General features: G+C 51.5%; 1 protein-coding gene across 1 annotated transcript in view; it reads right to left on the bottom strand.

Moving 5' to 3' along the window:
- The window catches only part of BIN3 (bridging integrator 3), a 64,943-nt gene that overhangs the window by 24,004 nt on the left and 18,436 nt on the right, over positions 1–22,503 (bottom strand). Inside the window, exons 2-6 of the mRNA XM_014951290.1 lie at positions 21,440–21,488; positions 11,913–11,953; positions 11,215–11,276; positions 6,210–6,346; positions 5,268–5,308 (exon numbers count right to left, since the gene is read on the bottom strand). Coding sequence (XP_014806776.1) covers positions 5,268–5,308; positions 6,210–6,346; positions 11,215–11,276; positions 11,913–11,953; positions 21,440–21,488 — 330 coding nt within the window. The remainder of the gene's footprint in view (positions 1–5,267; positions 5,309–6,209; positions 6,347–11,214; positions 11,277–11,912; positions 11,954–21,439; positions 21,489–22,503) is intronic.

Genomic DNA, 22,503 nt, shown 5'->3' with positions numbered 1-22,503 from the left:
ATCCCGCAGCGAGGTCCCTGAGCACCCCATCTTCTCCTCTCCAGCCCCAACCCTCGCCCTGTGGCTTCCCCTCATTTTTAGCACCAGTGATGCCAAAGAGGGGCTGGAGCTTTGGTGAAAGGGAAAAAATATCATTAAAACCTTCATTTTTCCCAATTTGCAAGTGTCTCCAGCACCATCCTTGGCAGCCCCGTGAGCTGGACAAGGCTGGAAGCCCACACGCTCCTCCCTGAGGCATTATTTTGGGGATAAGGGCTTGGAAAATGAAGGTAAAAGGAAACGGGGAGGGTCTACAGCTCTGGAAAGGGGCAAAAAGGGAGTAATAGAGCTGGGGAGGGTGAGATGTAAAAGGAAGGGAGGGTTGGATGAGAGGAGGAGGAGGAGGTTTGGAGGGGCCCGAGGGTGGCCGAGCGCGAGGCCGAAGCATCTGGGCTATGCTGGGGGATGCCTGCCATTCCTCAGCCCGTGCCCACACGTCCGTCGGGGGCCCGTCCACCCACCAGGAAGGGGGGGGGAAATTAAAACCAGCCCTTCCGACGGGGGGGGACCGCAAAGAAAGGAACAAGAACTGAAGCCGCCGGTAACAAAACAAAACAAAAAAAACAAAAAAAAAAAAGGAGCGAGGTGGGGGATTAGGCTGAGAGGGGGCCAGGCAGCCATGTGGCTAGCTTTGTGCACGAAATCCTCATTAAGGGCTCGTTAAGGACATGAAAGAGGCTTTTCCTGCTTCCGGTCCCTCCAGCATCCCTGGGGTTGTTGGCGGCCGGTGATCTGCTCCGGGAGGAAAGGCTCCTCGAGGGTTCAAGGGGATGGGAGGGTTATGGGAGGAAGATGAAGACGCCCCCCCTCATCCGTGGATGCCAAGAATTGGTTGCTGTCGTAGAATCATGGGATGGTTTGGGTTGGAAGGGACCTGAAAGACCATCTCATTCTGTGCTGGTGGCACTTGGAGAGATGGAGGGGAATGGCACCAGAGGAGCCCGAGGTGACACAATCGTGGTGGTGCCCGAGCTATGACTGAGGATGGATGCACCGAGGGGCACCGGCCAGCAAGGAACGGGGAGAAATATGGGTTTGGGTTGGAAGGGACCTGAAAGACCATCTCATTCTGTGCTGGTGGCACTTGGAGAGATGGAGGGGAATGGCACCAGAGGAGCCCGAGGTGACACAATCGTGGTGGTGCCCGAGCTATGACTGAGGATGGATGCACCGAGGGGCACCGGCCAGCAAGGAACGGGGAGAAATATGGGAAATATGGAAAACTGCTACTGGAATAATCATAGAATGGTTTGGGTTGGAAGGGACCTTAAAGACCATCTTGTTCCAAACCCTTTCCATGGGCAGGGACACCTCCCACCAGCCCAGGTTGCTCCAAGCCCCCTCCAACCTGCCCTTCAACCCCTCCAGGGATGGGGCAGCCACAGCTTCTCGGGGCAACCTGGGCCAGGCTCTCACCACCCTCAGGGGGAAAAATTTCCTCCCAAAATCTCAGCTCCATCTCCTAATTTTTGGTTTAAAACTCTTCCCCCTCCTCCTAGGGCTCCCCTCCCTCATCAAGAGTCCCTCCCCATCTCTCCTGGAGCCCCTTGAGGGACTGGAAGGGGCTCTGAGGTCTCCCCGGAGCCTTCTCTTCTCCAGGCTGAACCCCCCAACCCTCTCATCCCCCCCTCCCAGCAGAGGGGCTCCAGCCCTCCCAGCATCTCCGTTCCCTATCACCAGTAAATATTTGCTGACGTACAGCTCTAATTGAATTTAGACCTCAATCTGCTTCTGGACTCCATTTTTGGGACCTCCCAGCCGGGGCTGATGGCACCCAGGGAGGGGGGGGACAGCACCCCTTGGGTCACCCCTTGCCAAAACCTCTCCCCATCCTGCCCCAACCCCAGGGATGGTACCACCCAAGGGCGACCACGACATCCCGATGCTGAGGGAGGGTCAGAGAGGGGGGAGTTTAACTCAGGACCTTCCCAGCAAGGAAAATGGGCTCTGAACGCGAAAAAGCATTAAAACCCCTGAATCTCCAAACCACCTGGTTTATTTAAGCCTCTTCCTTCCTCTGAAACCAACACACAATATGTAACACTGAGCTGACACTACACCATCCATCCCCATCCCGGAGCCACAGCCGACACTCCTCGCCCAAGCCCGGAGTGAAGAACTGGAAGAGCAAAGTCAAAACCAGCTGGTTTTCTCCTCCCTTTTTTGCCCCAAACCCGTCGATCTGCTGTGAATTTGGGCAGGCATCTCCCCGAGAGGCTCCCTCCTGACCTTTCCCAGCTCCTTGCCCCCCCAACCCACACGCTAAAATATGCAATATTCTCCTTGGGGCTTTGCTCCTTCCCTCAATGAGCAATTCCCAGCCAAGGGCTTCTTTTGGGGCCCAAAAAGCCAAACTCTGAACAACCCGACGTCCCCAGAAGCAGAAGGATTGAAACAATACGAGCCTCCCCCCCCCCCCCCCCCCCCTCTAAATCTACTACCGCTTTCTTCTACGTGGTTTAACAAATTCTCCAATATTTGCCTGAAACCTACTGTCCCTGGACAACTGAATGGAGATTTTACAGCACATGTGCCTCTGATTACAATATATTACCACTAATGATAATTGCCTGGATTATACTTATCTGTTTCTTTGGCTAATAAACTAGAGGAGACCACCAGTGAAGATGTAATAAAGTGCAGCTGTTGTAGCAAAAAAAAAAAAAAAAAAAAGCTTTTTTTTCTAGGTCAAAGCAAGTTTGGGAGAGTCTCTGCGAGGGGAAGCAATACCTCAACTGGAAATAAGAAATAAGAAGAGCTCCTCAAGGCAGCTTTCATTAATCTGGAACTTTTATCCTCGAAACGTTGCCGGGGTTTATCTGCCAGCAGGACAAGGGGAGGTGCAAGCTCGGCATTTCTCTCCTGCATCTCATTAAAGCCTCCAAAGGGACCCTTGGGCTCCTTCAAAAAAAAATGTTCCTTGGCTGCACGACGGGGCCGTGCACGTACCTATGTTCGCCCGGAATTGGGGAAAAATAGGGAAAGGAAGGAAAAGAACATTTCTTCGCTCGGCGCGGAGATGCAGCCTCCCCGAGCGTGAAATATAAGCTGTTTAAAGAGCACCCGGCGACAGTTTGCAGGTGCCAAAGGGCAGGAAGGGGAGGGAAAAAAACCACCATATTCCAACAAAATGGAAATTTAGGAAGTTGGAGAGAATTGCCAAGAGAGGGAAGCAGCCAGGAGGGTGAAATAAATACCCTTAGGTTTAAGGAAGGAGCAATAACGGGCGAGCTGAGCGTTAAACCTCGCGAGGAGGAACAAACCAACTGCCCCCTGACCTGAAAAACTCCATTATTTCCCCAAAATTTCCCTATGGCAGGAATAATCCAACAGGGTCTTGAATGGATCCCTCAATCAGAGTGAGAGGAACTGGGTCTTTCCCCTTCTCTGCCATCCTGGCTCCAGCAGCCCAAGCCAAACATTAAATAAAGGTGGAATAAAAGGTTAGCGACGTGGAAATGGCTTTATTTTCTTGGAGCACCAGCCCCAAACGCCACCCAGGGTTTAAAACACACAACAGGGAGAGGTATTATCCTTCATTTTCATCAGCTAAAGCAAGTTGGGGGAAAAAAAAAAACAACCAACCACCCAACCCCTAACAAAATCCGTGAAGATTTCAGAGACACGAGCCCTTCTTCCAATTTTAACAGAATGCTGGAAGAAAAAGTTAATGTATCTTTCATGAGGACAATCTAGATAATAAGCAACACAATTCCACAGCACAAGAGCACAAGTCTGGGATTATTTTTTTTCCTTCTTTCTTTTTTTTTTTTCTTTCTTTTTCTTCTTTTTTTTTTTTTTTCCTAAATCATCAATAATTTCTGGTCGTGGAGAGAACGATCGAGGTAAAAACTTGAGTCACCAACCAAATCCCCCGGATAGAAACACAGAGAAACACACGAGATTTTGCTTTCAGATTTGGGCAGAAACAACAAGTTTAAAACAAACATTAAAAAAAAAAAAAAACCAAACCAAAACCCAAAAAACAAAGAACCACCAAAAAAAAACCACCCGGTGACAAAACCTAAACTGAAATTGTTATTCAGCAATTTGCAACACTTAGTGTCATATTAAAGTCATTTTATTTTATTTTCACTCCCTTGGCTCTGTTCTTGTGACAAAATAGCAAAATCTGAGGGTTTTAGAAGATATTTGGTGCAGGGACTGGAGCATTCCCTGAATGGAGAGGGGGGCACGGGCTGTGACACCAGGGATGGCTGGTAACGCTGGTGGCACTTGTAGAGATGGAGGAGAATGGCACCAGAGGAGCCCGAGGTGACACCGGTCAGCAAGGAACGGGGAGAAATATGGAAAATATGGAAAACTGCTACTGGAATAATCATAGAATGGTTTGGGTTGGAAGGGACCTTAAAGACCATCTCGTTCCAAACCCTTTCCATGGGCAGGGACACCTCCCACCAGCCCAGGTTGCTCCAAGCCCCCTCCAACCTGCCCTTGAACCCCTCCAGGGATGGGGCAGCCACAGCTTCTCGGGGCAACCTGGGCCAGGCTCTCACCACCCTCACCTAGGGCTCCCCTCCCTCATCCAGAGGGACCTCTGGAGATCACCCAGTCCAACCCCCTTCCCAAAGCAGGGCCACCCAGAGCAGGTCCCACAGGAACGTGTCCAGGGGGGGTTTGAATGTCTCCAGAGAAGGAGACCCCACCACCTCTCTGGGCAGCTTCTGCCAGGGCTCTGCCACCCTCACAGCAAAGAAGTTCCTCCTCATCTTTAGGTGGAACTTCTTATCTTCAAGTTTGTGCTTGAAGCTGGAGGCTTTAATGCTTTCAGCATCACCCAGCTCAGGTGTTCTTTAAAAATACAGATAAAAGCATCTGGGAGGCTCAAACCCATGGGTTAGTGGTGGTTTGGGCAGCGTTGGGTTGATGGTTGGACTCCATGATCTGAAAGGTCCCTTCCAACGTAGATCATTCTATGATTCTATGAGTATGGACTCGGCTCAACCATCCCAGTTCCCCGAAAGGTCCCTTCCAACGTAGACCATTCTATGATTCTAGGAGCATGGACTCGGCTCAACCATCCCAGCTCCCCATGCCCCAACTGGAATGGGAGGAAGATGCCATTTTTTCACCAGGATGTGAACTGTTACCTCTTTAGAAAGGGCTGATTTCTAACCTGACAACATCCCTCCCGATGATACACGTCCCTAAAGTACACGGTTATGACAAACCCTGGATATGGCTCATGAGACAACGTTGGTACTTACTTTTTCAAAGGCTCTATGACTGTCTTTTGGATCTGATTCACCTGTTGAAAGCAAAAAGAGATGATTATATGTCAGGCTTGTTGAAAAAAAATAAAAAAATAGAAGCCTGTTTGCACAACGAGAGGTGTTTGCACAGAGCCTGCCATGGGATGATGTGGGCTCCTGAGCACAACCATGATGCCCTTTAACCAAAAACCAGCCAACTCCTCCCATTCGCTCAGGATGAGCTGTGATCCCCAGTAAAACCAGTCAGAAGAAGAGTAAGATTGTAGAGAAACTCATGGAGTTTCATCTTGTCCTCTGCTCTGCCCTGGGGAGGCCCCAGCTGGAGCACTGGGACCAGTTCTGGGCTCCCCAGTTCCAGAAGGACAGGGAACTGCTGGAGAGGGGACAGCAGAGGCTCCAGAGATGAGGAGGGGCCTGGAGCATCTCCCTTCCGAGGAAAGGCTGAGGGACTTGGGGCTTTTGAGTGTGGAGAAGAGAAGGCTGAGGGGGGATCTGATCAACACCTCTAAATACTGAAAGGGTGGGTGTCAGGAGGATGGGGCTGGTCTTTTTTCAGTGGTGCCCAGGGACAGGACAAGAGGGAACGGGCACAAACTTGAAGGTAAGAAGTTCCACCTAAAGATGAGGAGGAACTTCTTGACTTTGAGGGTGGCAGAGCCCTGGCAGAGGCTGCCCAGAGAGGTGGTGGGGTCTCCTTCTCTGGAGACATTCAAACCCACCTGGACAGGTTTCTGTCCAACCTGCTCTGGGTGGACCTGCTGTGGCAGGAGGTTGGAGGAGATGATCTCCAGAGGTCCCTTCCAACCCCATATCACTCCGTGATTCAGTGATCATCTTGGAGATGATGCCAACAAGGGAAGGAGGATCTATCTGGAAGGGCGAGATCCCACCAGCACACCCCGGTCTCCCCCCGTCTTCAGCCAAACCCATACTCACCTTCTCCTGGTTGAAAGAGTCCATCCTCTTCATCGCCGTGTCGAAGGCCGTGACCATCTCCAGAAAGCTGGGCTCCTGCTCACACAAGGGGTTGGAGAGAAGGTCCGAGGAGATTTTGACAGCCGATTTGGACATGGCTGGAGGTGACAGGAGCCAAGAACATGCAAAAGAAAGGAAAGAACATCACAGCTCAGCTCAGGAGCTGCCCCACGGGACGGTCACACATCAGCAAAGGGCAATTTTGGGCAAAAATCAAAGACTTCAGCCAGTGGGAAGGGTTTAGCCCATCTTTCCAGGAAGATATTCAAGAGAAAAGAAAGGAAGAGCCACCAATTCATTCACACAAACACCCAGAGAACTGTTTTTATATATGTTAAACCCAAACCACTCCGATGCACGGCTTGTGATGCTGCCAGAAATAATCCCAGACTAACAAAAGCACCGTTCTCTTAAAAAAAAAAAAAAAAAAAAAGAAAAACAAACTGGATGGGTTTTTTTTATATACGTCTTTTCTCGACAGACTATTAAGTGTCACTCTCAGTCTCACTACAGCTCTTCCACAATGAGAAAAATCACAGTCCATTAAGTCTTTCAAATGGCTTTACAAAAATATATATTTGAAGTGGATTTAGTGCCGGTGGAAAAGGACCAGACTGACAGGAAAGGGAAGACGAGTTTTCTCTTTTTCCTCTCAAAATAGGCACCACACGAGCAGCAGAGACACGAGCTGGCCAAGTGTTTTCCCCTCAATCAGCCCAAATTTTCTGCCTGTGGAGACCGAGGCCATAAAACGCAGTGGCTGAAGGGTCCTTCAGACCCTGAGGTTGTCACCAGGGAATCTAGAAACACCAAGTGACACACGGATGGTGTTCAGTTCCCATCCTCCTGAGCCCTTCTGCTTGTTTTCCATCAGCCCCATCTCCCTTCCTGTCCCCACACTTGATCTTCAAAGGGAAAATTCAACCCCTGTGACAGGACAACTAGAAAAGAGCAAGAAAATAGCTAAGGTGCAGAACGAGGGGGAAAAAAAAACCCCACAGATGAATAAAAAGGCAAGCATCAATATAAATGGGAATAGAGAAGAAAAAGAAAGAAAAGTCCTGGGTACTTAAAAAAAATAAAGTTCTTTTTCCTCAGCTCTGTGGCTGGAAGTTATTCCAGCCTGAGATCAGAAAGCCAGATGCTTTAGCCGTGCTACAGATGAGCTGTGGAAAGGCTCCCACTGTACTCACTCAGATATTAAAAGTTAAAGTCATCTGAATAATGGGGCTTAAGATCATAAATCAAGGGGTTAAACATTCTGATTTAAAGGTTACACACAATTATACAGAGAGCTCAGAAGCTAAAGAGCTGGGGAGCTCAACGCAGAAGGAGACACTAACTATGGAATAACAAAGCTACCGTATCCCTCTATTATCCAAACATTAAGGGTTTAGGCGTTTAAACCTTTAAACAGATGGGATATAATCCATATGTGTGACCACATCTGAGGAAGGATTTGTGCCAAAACGGGACGGAGTTAAGAATGGCAGAACTCCTTCAGCTGGAGGAAAAATGAGTTTCCCTTCCCAAGGAGAGAGGACTGAGAGTGCTGCAGCCAGGGGAGCTGCGGGGTCACGTCCAGAGGCCAAAAAACTGGGGCTTTTCCACTATATTCAGTGAGATTTGGGGTGAAATGCTTCCCCCTCACCTGCAGAGCTCGGAGAGAGCAGCTGGGGAAGGAGAAGAGGAGACGGAGACAGAGATGGAGATGGAGATGGGAGGAAAGGGAAGGGAAGGGAAAGATGAAGGAGAAGGAGAAGGAGAAGGAGAAGGAGAAGGAGAAGGAGAAGGAGAAGGAGAAGGAGAAGGAGAAGGAGAAGGAGAAGGAGAAGGAGAAGGGAGGAAAGGGAAAGATGGAGAAGGAGTTAAGAATGGCAGAACTCCTTCAGCTGGAGGAAAAATGAGTTTCCCTTCCCAAGGAGAGAGGACTGAGAGTGCTGCAGCCAGGGGAGCTGCGGGGTCACGTCCAGAGGCCAAAAAACTGGGGCTTTTCCACTATATTCAGTGAGATTTGGGGTGAAATGCTTCCCCCTCACCTGCAGAGCTCGGAGAGAGCAGCTGGGGAAGGAGAAGAGGAGACGGAGACAGAGATGGAGATGGGAGGAAAGGGAAGGGAAGGGAAAGATGAAGGAGAAGGAGAAGGAGAAGGAGAAGGAGAAGGAGAAGGAGAAGGAGAAGGAGAAGGAGAAGGAGAAGAAGGGAGGAAAGGGAAGGGAAAGATGAAGGAGAAGGAGAAGGAGAAGGAGAAGAAGGGAGGAAAGGGAAGGGAAAGGAAGGAAAGGGAAAGATGAAGGAGAAGGAGAAGGGAAGAATAGAGGATAGAGCATCGCCTTCCCCTTGGGGTGGGCTTCAGCAGGGTCTGTGCTGCATATAAAGGGTGCAGGACGTGACTCTAATTAAAGGAGATGACTTCAGAGAGTCATTGCTTCTTTGCATCACAATAAACATAGTGGAGAACAGCCAGGCAGGCTCCACAGAGCAAAACTGAGCCACCGGGATGTCACCTGCATCTCATTTCCAAAGGAGGGCTTTTTGTCTCCTATGAAAGAACGCCCTTAAGATCCTATTTTGTTTGCAAAGAGGGTGGGGAAGGGGGTTAAGGATCTTTGTGCACAGCACAGAGAGGCTGCTGCCTCTGGCAGGGCAGCAAGAGGGTGGGGAAGGGGGTTAAGGATCTTTCTGCACAGCACAGAGAGCTCTGCTGCCTCTGGCAGGGCAGTGGCCGAGCCTCGAAGGAACATTTTCCTCCAACGAGGAATCGGCCTCGTCTTTTCCCAGTCTTTTTTTGGCAGAAAGTGGAGACTGGAGCCACCAGGTCCACTTTGCCAGGGAGTGTTTGTAGGCAGGGAATAATCAACCCCCTTGGCACAGAGGTACAGGGGAAGGAATAAAAGGTCCAGGAGGACACAACGATGCTGATAGATCCCCATCCTGGTCGGACACTGAGGCTGGATGTTGGCTGATCTCATCTCATCTCACCCGTCTCCTTTCCCTTCAGACCACGTTCAAAAACCTTCCCTTGCACTCATGATTTCATGCCTTTAAATGAGAAATCAGATCTTCCTGGAGCTGGCCAAGGCTCATTTGTGACTCTGCCATGTAGCAGAACGGAAAAAGAAAGTCCTCCCACAGCTCCTCTGGGGACTTGAAATGCTCCATATAAACAACGCCCACTGCAAGGGAGGGGAGGGGAATCCTTAACGAGGAAAAACTTACCAAGGATCCCTGACAATGACCAAAGACCTCAGAAAGGGCAATTTTCACCCTGGAAATGAGTCCTGGCAGGGGTTATGGGTGCCTTTCCCACTGTCCTCCCCATGTGAGCACAGGCTGGTGCCAGCAAGGTTTTGGGAAGGGTGGGAGAGGGCAGGGAAGAGCCGGGATCCACGTTTTCTTCCTGGCAAGAGCAATATCCACACGTGCACACACACACACCCAGGTGAGAGCCTGGAAACACGGGAAGCCCTCCCCAAATTTGCCAGCCCTGCTGCTGGCGGAGGGCCCGGTGGGGCTCCTTCCCACTCCTCTGCCCCTCTCCCAACCCAAGTCCCACGGGATGAGCGTTGGGACCAGTTCAACCCACACCTGTTTGCGCTGGTGCATCTGCCTTGGCTCGGGAGCTGTGGGGGCCCGCTACAAACAGAGGGACTACAAAAACCACATGCTGAGAGAAATTAAAAAAAAAAAAAACCAAACACAAACCACCCCATCTGTGTTTAAAACGGCGTGTTTCTGCTCGGTTCAATAAGCAGGCACCCACCGAATCCGCTTCTCCCCTCCTCACCGGTTTCCTACTGGAGAAGCTCTGAATGGGGTGATCATACCAGTTTTTATACCAGAAAAGCCATGAATGGAGCGGGCAGGGGGTACCTTGCCTTGGGAGGGGGCACCCCAAGGGCAGATGTCACAGAATCACAGAATCTTCTAGGTTGGAAGGGACCTTAAAGATCATCTTGTCCAACCGTCAACCTGACTGACAAAAATAGACACCCCCACAACAAACAAGGAGCATCATCACTAAACCAGACCTCCCAGCACCACATCAACCCGGCTTTTGAACACCTCCAGGGATGGGGCCTCAACCCCCTCCCTGGGCAGCCCAGTCCAAGGGCTGAGAACCCTTTCAGTGAAAAAATTGTTCCTAATATCCAGCCTGAACCTCCCCTGGCGCAACTTGAGGCCATTTCCTCTCGTCCTGTCGCCTGTGACTTGAGAGAAGAGACCGACCCCCATCTCTCTACACCCTCCTTTCAGGGAGTTGGAGAGAGCAAGAAGGTCTCCCCTCAGCCTCCTCTTCTCCAGGCTGAATAACCCCAGCTCCCTCAGCCTCTCCTCATCAGATTTATTCTCCAGACCCCTCCCCAGCTTTGTCGCCCTTCTCTGGACCCACAACACGCCGAGGTGGCTCCTTCATCACTTCCTCCATCGCCCACCACCACCAAACTGAGCAGTCACCGAGGGGATGGAGCAGAATCGCTGCTGGGTCAGCATTTTGGGTGTGAAACACCTATGTGGGGGTCTACAGATCCTCCCCCTCAAGCCTCATCCCACCCTCTTGGTTTCAGAGTAAGGTGCCCTCGATTGAAGGAGGTAAATGTGAGCTGCTCAACACAAGAAGTTCAGCTGGAGACTGCTCTAACACGAGAACTGGAATAATTCCTCCTCTTTTTCGGCTGCAGAAAGGGAGGGGAAAGAAAAGAGAGTGACTTGTCCAAGGCCACACAACGAGGAGAAGCTCAAGAGAGGGGGGAATTAAAGCCCATCACATACTTTCTGTTCCCTGGGTTGAGCTGCCGCTCGGCAGCCCTCACGCAGATGGCCTTGTAACTAAGCAAACTGAGTGGGACTGAGATCTAGATTTGTTTTCCAGACTTGTCACAGATTACTCATGTGATCTCCAGAAAGTCACTTTCGTCTACTTTGTGGCCAAGTTCACAGTCTACGTCTCCTTCCAGTCACATACCCAAATCTGCATCTGTGCTTTTCTTCATATCCTTCTGAAGTTTTTTGGTCTGATCTTCCAATCTGAAAGATGGAAGGAACAAGGCAAAGTCTGAATCTTGGAAAGAAACAAAGCGAAGTGTCTCATAAACGTGCAACAAATCATTTACGGGCAGAATATGCTGGCTTCTGGTGGGAGTTAAAAATATCCAGGCAAGGCTCTGTGAAGTTCCACCCTGCCCAGCCTTTTGGGGTTGTTTTCAGATGGGTTTTTCAACCTTTTTGGGTCGGTAATCTCTTATTCTAAAGTCACATATTTTCTTAAATCCTCAAACTTGCCACAAAGGGGAAAGCCAAACGCTTCTGGATGATAAATGTGAGCTTCTGGGACACCCTTGGTGGGGTAAAACCACTATTTGTCCTCAAGGGTGTTGAGCTGTTTCGGTGACACACCTTCCCCACCCCCCCCAACCATGGTTTTCTGGCAATTTTAACACTCTTTACTTCCGAGCTGCCTTAATCTGCAAACCTCAGCCCCACTGCTGCAAATACTTCTTAGGACACCTTTGAACACCCAGAGAAACTCTGAAGAATTAGAAATTACAGGGCAGCGGGTGATTTGTTGGGAAGAGCAGGACTGGCTAAAATTTCCTGGGAAGAAGAAGGCACAAGGGAGAAGTATGTTACTGGGCCTGTTTTACCGGTGTGGGTGATACTCACTGCTGGAGCTTTCCATATTCCCTTTCAAAGTCTCTCTCTACCTGTGGAAAGAAGGAGATGGAAATCAGTTCAAAGCCACAGGGGCAGGGAAACCTGTCCTGGGGAAATGCCTACGTGAAGAAGGCAGGGAAGGACGAGCTGCAGCTATAATGGGAGTAACGCTTCCAAAGGAAATGAAGCCTTGGGTGGGTTTTTGGGTTTTTGGTTTGTTGGTTTTTTTTGAATTTCAGACTCTCTCCCAGCAAAAGACACCACCACCAACTGCATCAGCTCATTCCAGGGATGTGCTCTCCAGCAGATGAATTGGAAAGGCGAAGGAGGAAATGGGGATGCCTTAAAAGCAGAGAGATCGCAACTTGGGGGATGAATTTTCTCTTCCAGAGGCTTCTCCTTCTCCCCGTGGTGGTTCTGCCCATGGCTGGCTGCCAGACCCCCACCCAACAACCCTCTCCTTCCCCATCCTCAACAGGAATGGGCTTTTTCACCCCCTTACTAGGGTTTTTTTCACCCTGTTGAGCCCTCCATCTCAAGATCATTCGCCCCCTCGAGACTCTCCTCATTCCTTCAAGAGCTCCAAGTCCAAACGGCCTGTGGCACCTCGCAAATGGAGGAGAAACCTGCCCTGGTGAAGAGCTCAGAGCTCAAGAACAGCCTTCTCCTGCTGCTACATCAATGACTGCTTCCTCCTACTTGCTATCTGGCAGCAAATCTCCAGCGATACACGAGATATTTTAAGGAACTTTCCTTCCACGCTGACTGGTTTTTAACACACACTTCAAACATTCCTTCCACACCTCGCCGACCCAATCAGCGAATGGGTTTCAATTCAATTGACCGGGCCAAGAGTAAATACATGCACTTTTGTTGTCATGGGATCAAAACCGGGCTCGTTTCGGGTTGTCAAGCCACCACGCTACTGAGGAAACGCGAAGAGTTGGGAGCAGCCAGGATGAGAAGGATCCAAAGGTTGGTTTCCAAATCTTCACGCTGCCCTCGGGATTTCAAACCCAGGAGCTAGGTGAAAGGAGAAGGCTGAAGAGGGACAGTTGCTTTTCAATCAAAATCACTACGGAAAATACAGTATTTTAAGACGGAGCGCAGTGAGCCTGGCTTTCCTGAAACCTCCTTTTCACGGAATCACAGAATGCTATGGGGTCGGAAGGGACCTCTGGAGATCATCTCCTCCAACCCCCTGCCAAAGCAGGGCCACCCAGAGCAGGTTGGATAGAAACGTGTCCAGGTGGGTTGGAATGTCTCCAGAGAAGGAGACCCCACCACCTCTCTGGGCAGCCTCTGCCAGGGCTCTGCCACTCTCAAAGTGAAGAAGTTCCTCCTCATGTTGAGATGGAACTTCTTATGTTCAAGTTTGTGCCCATTCCCTCTTGTCCTGTCCCTGGGCACCACTGAAAAAAGACCAGCCCCATCCTCCTGACACCCACCCTTTCAGTATTTAGAGGTGTTGATCAGATCCCCCCTCAGCCTTCTCTTCTCCACACTCAAAAGCCCCAAGTCCCTCAGCCTTTCCTCGTAAGGGAGATGCTCCAGGCCCCTCCTCATCTCTGGAGCCTCTGCCTGGCTTTCCTGAAACCTCCTTTTCATGGAATAACAGAATGATATGGGGTTGGAAGGGACCTCTGGAGATCATCTCCTCCAACCCCCTGCCAAAGCAGGGCCACCCACAGCAGGTTGGACAGAAACCTGTCCGGGTGGGTTTGAATGTCTCCAGAGAAGGAGACCCCACCACCTCCCTGGGCAGCCTCTGCCAGGGCTCTGCCACCCTCACAGCAAAGAAGTTCCTCCTCATGTTCTGATGGAATTTCCCGTGTCCCAGTTTGTGCCCATCACCCCTTGTCCTATCCCTGGCACCACTGAGAAGAGCCTGGCCTCATCCTCTTGCCCCCCACCCTTTAGCTCTTGCTCAGCATCGATGAGATCCCCCCTCAGCCTTCTCTTCTCCACACTCAAAAGCCCCAAGTCCCTCAGCCTTTCCTCGTAAGGGAGATGCTCCAGGCCCCTCCTCATCTCTGGAGCCTCTGCTGTCCCCTCTCCAGCAGTTCCCTGTCCTTCTGGAACTGGGGAGCCCAGAACCGGTCCCAGTGCTCCAGACTTCTCCAGAGCAGAGGGGGAGGATGACCTCCCTGGACCTGCTGGCCACCCCAGGAGACCACTGACCTTCTTGGCCACCAGCTCACATCGCTGCCTCACGGTCAACTAAACACTTTTTCTAAATATCTTTTCCATGTGCACTTTCAGACACATTTCAACCCCGATTCGAGGGCAAACGGTGACGGGCGCAACGAGCGTGCTGAGTCTCAGCCCCAGCTGTCCACACCATCAGCTCCCACCATCCGGGGGGAGGGAGACACGTGCTGGCTCTCCCCCCCCAAATTAAAAAAAACCACTCTCTGCCCAGCTCCGACTCCCTTTCGAGCTGCTAAAAATGGTCTCTGGAGCCATGGAGCAGTGTGGGGGCAGCTCACACGGCTTCTGCCCACTTCACAGTTCTGCAGAAATCCGCAGCAGCTGGTGCCTGGAGGTCAGGTAACCAGCACATAGTAAAAAAAAAAATAAATAAAAAAAATCACCCTCGATTTCTATGGCTGTTCCGGCTGCTAAAATAACCAGGGAGTATTGCACTCTATTTATACGCCTTATGTGTGAATTGTTTTGGTTTCAAACCAGAGAGAGGCTCGGGCACGACTCAAAAATATGTCCTTTGAAGGCTGGTGGAACCCTGCTCCTGGCTCCAGTCTGCTCCAGGGTTGGGAGGGTCTCTTCTCTCAGAGAATCATGCAATGGTTGGGGTTGGAAAGGACCTTAAAGATCATCAAGTTCTAACCTCCTGCCCTGGGCAGGGACACCTCCCACCAGAGCAGGTTGTTCCAAGCCCCCTCCAACCTGCCCTTGAACCCCTCCAGGGATGGGGCAGCCACAGCTTTTTGGGGCAACCTGGACCAGGCTCTCACCACCCTCACAATAAAGAATTTCTTCCTAATATCATAGGGGACACCTCCCACCAGCCCAGGTTGCTCCAAGCCCCTCCAACCTGCCCTTGAACCCCTCCAGGGATGGGGCAGCCACAGCTTCTTGGGGCAACCTGGGCCAGGCTCTCACCACCCTCAGGGGGAAGAATTAATTTCCTCCCAAAATCTCATCTCCATCTCCTAATTTTTGGTTTAAAACTGTTCCTTCTCATCCTAGGGCTCCCCTCCCTCATCAAGAGTCTCTTCTGGAGCTCCTTGAGGGACTGGAAGGGGCTCTGAGGTTTCCCCAGAGCCTTCTCTTCTCCAGGCTGAACCCCCCAACTCTCTCATCCCCCCCTCCCAGCAGAGGGGCTCCAGCCCTCCCAGCATCTCCGTGGCCTTCTGATCACCTTCCAGGGTTCCCAACTTTCCCCGAAACCCCCAACCCCAATTACCCTCTACGTTTTCTACGGAGGTGACTCCAGGAGGCGGCTCCCCAGCCTGACTCACGTCCCCAGCCCCATCCCTGCCCAGGCAGCTGCCCAAGGATTGCTCTTATTTTTCACGCCCACGGGAGCAACTGGCTCCCAGTCATCATCTGCTGGAGGCCCTCCCAGGCAATCACTGCTCCCGTTGGCATCGGGACACAAGAAGCGAGGACCAGAGGTCCCCCATATGCAGTAGGTGGCCACCCGTCCCTGACACTCACTGCGAAACCTAGGGATAGGATTATCACATTAAGAGTAAGGAGAACGAGAAGTACAGGCAAGAAAATTACAATATCCCGAAGGGAAGTTTCCGTAATATTAAAAGAATCCCACTTCTCTGCAGCCTCTCTGAAAAAAAACCTCCAAAATCAAAACGTGTTTCTCTACGGAACGCTTTTTCTTCTAGGCATAGGGGCTGGTTTAATGCAAGATTGCTCCTCTCCGGGTTTTTATTTAAATCTACAGAAAGAACGACGAGTTCTTAAGAGCACTGAAATAAAAACGCCGTTCTTTCCCTTTTCGCACCCCGGTTATTTTTTTTTTGCTGTTGTTTGCAAACACTGGGCCTTCCACCTGCGATAACATCCCTCCTGCTTGAAGGGCAATATCAGAATCGACACCATGGTTACAAGGCAACGGAGCAAGACCAAAGCCAACACTACAAAGAGATGGAAATAAGGGACTGTGATGAACCTTCTCATTCCCCTGAGGTTAATTTCTTTTCCTGGAGGAGGAGGAGGACTAGCTGATTTCTACATGTTCCAGTGGTCTCAGCCTCTTCGTGGGTCTTGGGGAAAAAAAAAAGAGGAAAGCGTACGCTTCCTCCTCCCTCCTCTCTGAAAAAAAATATGCAAGAAACCCATATAATTAGGCCAGAAATTCTGCTACAACCTGGAACTTCTGCTGAGCTTTCGCCACCCCATCAAGCAAGAGATTTGAAGTGAGTAATGTGGGGGAATATTCGCTCTGTGTTCGATGGCAGAGGCCGGAGCTGAAAGAGTCCAGGTGTATCTGGGATTTTATGGGTTCCACCACCCAGCAGGCTCTCCAGATCTCTGTCTGGTGAGAAAATGTCAAGAAAGGCTGCTTAAGTGGCACGGGGGATGCTCCTCCAAACCACAGAGACTGGTTACATCCCCCTGAAGATCGAAGAAGAGAGGGAAAAGGAGTAAAACCATCTATCTGGCCTCACTAGATCTCACCCCGCCGTTTCTGCCCCGTTGACTCTGTGATTTGGGGATTTCCAGCTGGCTGGTGGAGCCCCCGTGGAAAGGAGCTGAGGGCCAGCAGCTGGAGTGGAATCCTCCATCCCACATCCCTGGGGAAGGCAGAGCTGCCGGGATGAGTCAGGGCAGGGAGGTTTGGCGGGCGGCACGGGGCCGCGGCTCAGGTCTCCGCTCCCTGCCAAGCTGACTCACCCAAGGTTAGCCAGCAAGGAGGAGGAGGAGAAGGAGGAGGAGGAGGAGGAGGAAGGCAGACAGCCTTCTGAGTCAGCCCAGGCAGGGAGAGAGAGAGAGAAGGAAGAAGGGGTACTCGTCCTCCTGTACTCGGCACTGGTGAGGCCTCACCTCGAGTGCTGTGTCCAGTTTTGGGCCCCCCACCATAAAAAAGACATTGAGGGGCTGGAGCGGGTCCAGAGAAGGGTGACAAAGCTGGTGAGGGGTCTGGAGAATAAGTCTTATGAGGAGAGGCTGAGGGAGCTGGGGGTGGTCAGCCTGGAGAAGAGGAGGCTGAGGGGAGACCTTCTTGCTCTCTCCAACTCCCTGAAAGGAGGGTGTAGAGAGATGGGGGTCGGTCTCTTTTCTCAAGTCACAGGCGACAGGACGAGAGGAAACGGCCTCAAGTTGCCCCAGGGGAGGTTCAGGCTGGATATTAGGAAAAATTTTGTCACTGAAAGGGTCATCAGCCATTGGAATGGGCTGCCCAGGGAGGGGGTTGAGGCCCCATCCCTGGAGGTGTTCAAAAGCCGGGTTGATGTAGTGCTGGGAGGTCTGGTTTAGTGATGATGCTCCTTGTTTGTTGTGTGGGGGTCTATTTTTGTCAGTTGGGTTGACGGTTGGACAAGATGATCTTTGAGGGCCCTTCCAACCTAGAAGATTCTGTGATTCTGGGTAAAACCCGGGTGACCCCTCAAGGGCTGTGCACTGTCCTTGTCCCAAGAGGGAATGGGAGCTGGGTGGCTTCCTCCAGCTTCCAACCCGGCTCTGAGCCCCGTGGGGACGCGTGGCCGGCTCTTCTCCTTGGCCACCTGCCTGCTCGGATAAGCCAAACCCTGGTGAAGAGCAAGGTACAACCTCGGGGTGACGTGGCTGAACTTCAGCGAGCTGGAGCTGCAGGAGAGCTGGGGAGACAAGCCCTGGTTCCAGCGTAACCTCTGCTTGGGACCGACGTTGGCCTGGGGGAGGGAAGAACATCTCCGCCCTAAGAGGCTTCATAAACATTCTGCAGAGAGATATAATTCTAACAGGTTTAACTCCTATCACTGGGCATTAGTTTAATTGGGCTGTTGGTCCGGTGTCCTCCGTGGCTCTGCTGACAGCAGGTCCTTCTCTGGGCATTAGATCCTCCCACCCAGCTCCTGGCCTCTCTTGGCCAGCCCGGTGACAGATGCTCTTTTCAGGGGAGAGGAGGGGAGAAGATTAGGCCGTCTGGAATTGGATTTGCCCAGGTTAAGGTGGAAACAAAGCAGAGGCACGTCTGGGGGGGGGGGTGTGGGAGATCACTTCAGTTCACCAGCCGCTCTCTCTTCTTACGGGGGTTTCCTTCTACCTGAAGAGCTCAACTGTGCCTGACACCATGCCCTTCTTCAAAGGATCAGAAGCGAGTGGGCATGGGGAGTCATGACTAATTCCCTCTGCAGCTGAGGCAAATTGCTTTTCAGGACTACTGCCGGCCTAGATTTGACACCAGCCCCAGCATCTTTTCATCGAGAAGAGGGGAAAAAAAAAAAAAAAAAAAGGCTGGCTGGGGAGAGAGGGAGAGAAACCTCTCTCATTGAAGCGATTCTCCCCTCTCCTGCACTCCAGTTACCCCCCTCCTGGAGAGCCAAATAAGTTCGATTTTAACAAATGCTTTGCTTGTTTTTTTATTCCCCCCCCTCATTGCCTCCCTCTCTCCCTCCCTCCCTCTTTTGTGGTCCAATCTCTGCGAGTGGGAGATCCTCAACCCGCAACCACTTCCCTTCCGATGGGCTGGGGATGCGGCCCTTGGAGATGCCCCACCTTCCCGCTTCCTGCGGCGGGCTCCAGAGGCCAACATCTGGAATATCACAGACCTCGGCTGTTCCCCCCCCAGCCCTTCCCAAAAGCCTGCACAGATGGTGCATCTCAACGACCGGGAGGGTAAAGTCGAGGGGAGCTAAAAGCTACAAAGCAGCCCCAAGGCTTCCACACCCCGAGGCTGAACGCCTCGCTCCCGGGGGAGATCGGTGGTTTCCTGCCGTTTGTTCTCCTTTGAAGAGCCGCCTTTTACACTTACTGTGAGGTTTTGCAAAGAGTTTGGGCTTCCTGTTTTCTGCTTGCCATGTATCTGCTGCCTGGAGAGCATCAGCAGCATCATCATCATGCTGAACGCCTCGCTCCCGGGGGAGATCGGTGGTTTCCTGCCGTTTGTTCTCCTTTGAAGAGCCGCCTTTTACACTTACTGTGAGGTTTTGCAAAGAGTTTGGGCTTCCTGTTTTCTGCTTGCCATGTATCTGCTGCCTGGAGAGCATCATCATCATCATCATCATCATCAACACACGGCAAGTGGAAGCCGATTGAAAATCGGCATCTGACTCTGAGCGATTGAGATGTTGACACAGAAATTACTTGTTCTTCAAGTTGAAGAGCCGCCTTTTACACTTACTGTGAGGTTTTGCAAAGAGTTTGGGCTTCCTGTTTTCTGCTTGCCATGTATCTGCTGCCTGGAGAGCATCAGCAGCATCATCATCATCATCAACACACGGCAAGTGGAAGCCGATTAAAAATCGGCATCTGACTCTGAGCGACTGAGTTGTTGATACAGAAACTACTTGTTCTTCTTGGGGAGCTGAGGAAGGGGAAAGGAAGGGGAAGGGAAGGGAAGGGGAAGGGAAGGGAAGGAAAAGGGAAGGGAAGGAAAAGGGAAGGGAAGGAAAAGGGAAGGGAAGGAAAAGGGAAGGGAAGGAAAAGGGAAGGGAAGGAAAAGGGAAGGGAAGGAAAAGGGAAGGGAAGGAAAAGGGAAGGGAAGGAAAAGGGAAGGGAAGGAAGGAAAAAGGCCTGGAAATGCTTGTGCTACTGAACGAACCTCTGCCTGCCGGATATTCTGAGCTGTTCTATTTAATACACACACACACACATATATATATATATATGTATAAAAGCAATGCCTGCCAAGTGCAGCTCAGAACAGCACATCCCAGCAGCTGAGGGGAAGACAAGCTCTCCAAGGTGGAACTGTTCCTCTGCAGGGAGCCCAAGCTCCTGCCACGGCTCGGGGAGGGCTGATTTCGGGGGCCAGGGAGGGCACAGGGGGGAGAAGAGGCCTTTTGGAGAAACCTCTCCCAACACCAAAGGCTGCAGGAGCAGAGGGAAATCAGCAAGCGCTGGCAAGAGAGAAAATAAGAGTCAACTTGGATGTGAGAACGGGTGGGATGGAGACGGCCAAGAAAGCTGGCCAAGACACCCAGAGCTGCAGAGCAGTTGGTTCCTGCAAGAGCCTGGAAGGACACCGGAGCTGGGAACACCAGGAAAAGAGGACGAGAGGCAAAATCTCATGGAGAAAAAATGGAATGTGGGGTGTCCTGAATGGAAGGGGAATGGGTGCCAAGACCTGAAGGGGACCTTTCTTCCTCCAGCTGGAAAAAGGGGCAGCTGAAAAGCTGCAAAACCTACTGAAGGATTTTATCAGCCCTCGTCTCCATCTCCTGCCTGGCTTAAATCTTGTACTGACAGTTTTGAGCCGTTACAGCAAATTGCTGCTCCACCACGACGAGCAGCAGCAGACAACTTCCCAAATCCTTTAAAATAAAACATGACAATCAAGCCCTGAATGAAGGGAGTGGTGGAATTAGCCCTTCGCCTCCAGGGGAAAATGTCATGTCCTGAGGAGAAACCCCCATCAAGAGGAATGCCCACGCACCCCGAGGAATTAACTGCCCTGAGCATCCCGGAGAAGAAGGATCAGAGATGTTGGTCTGTTGGAGGGATTAGGTCACCGTTCGAAAGACAAAGTCCCCACGGGCTCTGTCTGTGGGGGTATTTATTTTAGAGCAGGTCCAGAGGTTAATTTTGAAGGGAACAGCTACTGTGAGGTCCCCCAGCAGCTTTTTTTCACCCAGGACAAAGGGGAGGACCATCTGTTTCAGAAGGGAAAATACCACAGCCAGCTGCAAGCAACAGCACTTGGGATAGGGAGTCGCAAAGACCCGAGAAGACAAAAATGCTTTTTTAATTTGCTTTTAAAGCAAATGCTGTGCAGCACAAATTAATTCACGCCTGAGCACTAAGCATCTCAGCTTATAAGCCTTTCTTTGGAAACAGTTATATTCAGCGATCTGAACCACTCCTCCTCCTCCATCTGCTCAGAAAAGGATGAACAAACAAGCCATTGCTGAAAGAAGGAAGGAAGGAAGGAAGCCCTGTTCAGCCATCTCCCAGGAAAACCGTGCCAGACCGAAAGAGCTCTTCCCCTCACCCGTTTCCCCCCCTTCTCCCCAGACCGAAAGAGCTCTTCCCCTCACCCGTTCCCCCCCCTTCTCCCCCAAAAAAAAATAAAAAAATAAAGAAAAAACCCCCAGATCCCAACCCCAAAAATACTTGGGGGCTCCCCCTCGTTCCCTGCACGAGGAACTCGACGCTGGTCACAGGCAGCAACAGGTTCTGCTGGCTCCCATCGCCCTCCCACGCGCGCGCACACGCGCCCCGCTCGCAAAATGGGACGAGTCAAAAAAGTGCTGGGGTTTGACTCATCAGCCACATGATCAAAGGCTGGGAGCTAAAAAAAAAAAAAAATAGGAAAAAAAAAAAACAACCCAGAAAAAAAAAGAAAGGAGGGGGGGCCGCGGGGAAAAAAATTTAAAAAAATAAAAAATTAAAAAAAACCCTGGTTTACTCACTGTCTTGGGTACAATCTGTTTCTTGGGCTGCCCGATCTTGAACGGTATCCTGGAAAAGAGAGGAAGAGGGAAGGGTGTGAGCCAAGAGGTGCCAGCGCCGAACGGTCCGGCCCCCTCCTCGGGGATGGGGTTTTGGGGTGAGCGGGGGTGGTGTGGGGTAGAAACACCCCTTTTTGTGCAGTGTGTGACCCCTCCAGGAGGCATTTGCCCCACCTTCAAGGGCCATTCACCCTCCAAGGGCCATTTTTCCACCTCCAAGGGCCATCTTCCCCCTCCCAGAGCCAGTTTACCCCCACTGAAAGCTGGTTTTCCCTCTCCAAGAGCTGTTTCCCCCCTCCCAGAGCCATTTTTCCCCCTCTGAGAGCCAGTTTACCCCCACTGAAAGCTGGTTTTCCCTCTCCAAGAGCTGTTTCCCCCCTCCCAGAGCCATTTTTCCCCCTCTGAGAGCCAGTTTACCCCCACTGAAAGCTGGTTTTCCCTCTCCAAGAGCTGTTTCCCCCCTCCCAGAGCCATTTTTCCCCCTCTGAGAGCCAGTTTACCCCCACTGAAAGCTGCTTTTCCCTCTCCAAGAGCTGTTTCCCCCCTCCCAGAGCCATTTTTCCCCCTCTGAGAGCCAGTTTACCCCCACTGAAAGCTGCTTTTCCCTCTCCAAGAGCTGTTTCCCCCCTCCCAGAGCCATTTTTCCCCCTCTGAGAGCCAGTTTACCCCCACTGAAAGCTGCTTTTCCCTCTCCAAGAGCTGTTTCCCCCCTCCCAGAGCCATTTTTCCCCCTCTGAGAGCCAGTTTACCCCCACTGAAAGCTGCTTTTCCCTCTCCAAGAGCTGTTTCCCCCCTCCCAGAGCCATTTTTCCCCCTCTGAGAGCCAGTTTACCCCCACTGAAAGCTGCTTTTCCCTCTCCAAGAGCTGTTTCCCCCCTCCAAGAGCCATTCTTGCTCCCTCCAGGAGCCATTTCCCCCCTTGAGCCATTTTTCTCCTCCAAGAGCCGTTTTTCCCCCTCCGAAAGCTGGTTTTCCCCTCTCCAAGAGCCATTCTTGCCCCCTCCAGGAGCCGTTTCCCCCCTCCG

The sequence above is a fragment of the Calidris pugnax genome, unplaced genomic scaffold (assembly GCF_001431845.1).
Source record: "Calidris pugnax isolate Ruff unplaced genomic scaffold, ASM143184v1 scaffold6, whole genome shotgun sequence".
NCBI lineage: Eukaryota > Metazoa > Chordata > Aves > Charadriiformes > Scolopacidae > Calidris > Calidris pugnax.
The sequence above is the reverse complement of the archived record's forward strand: the minus strand, read 5'-3'. Positions and strand labels throughout refer to the sequence as shown.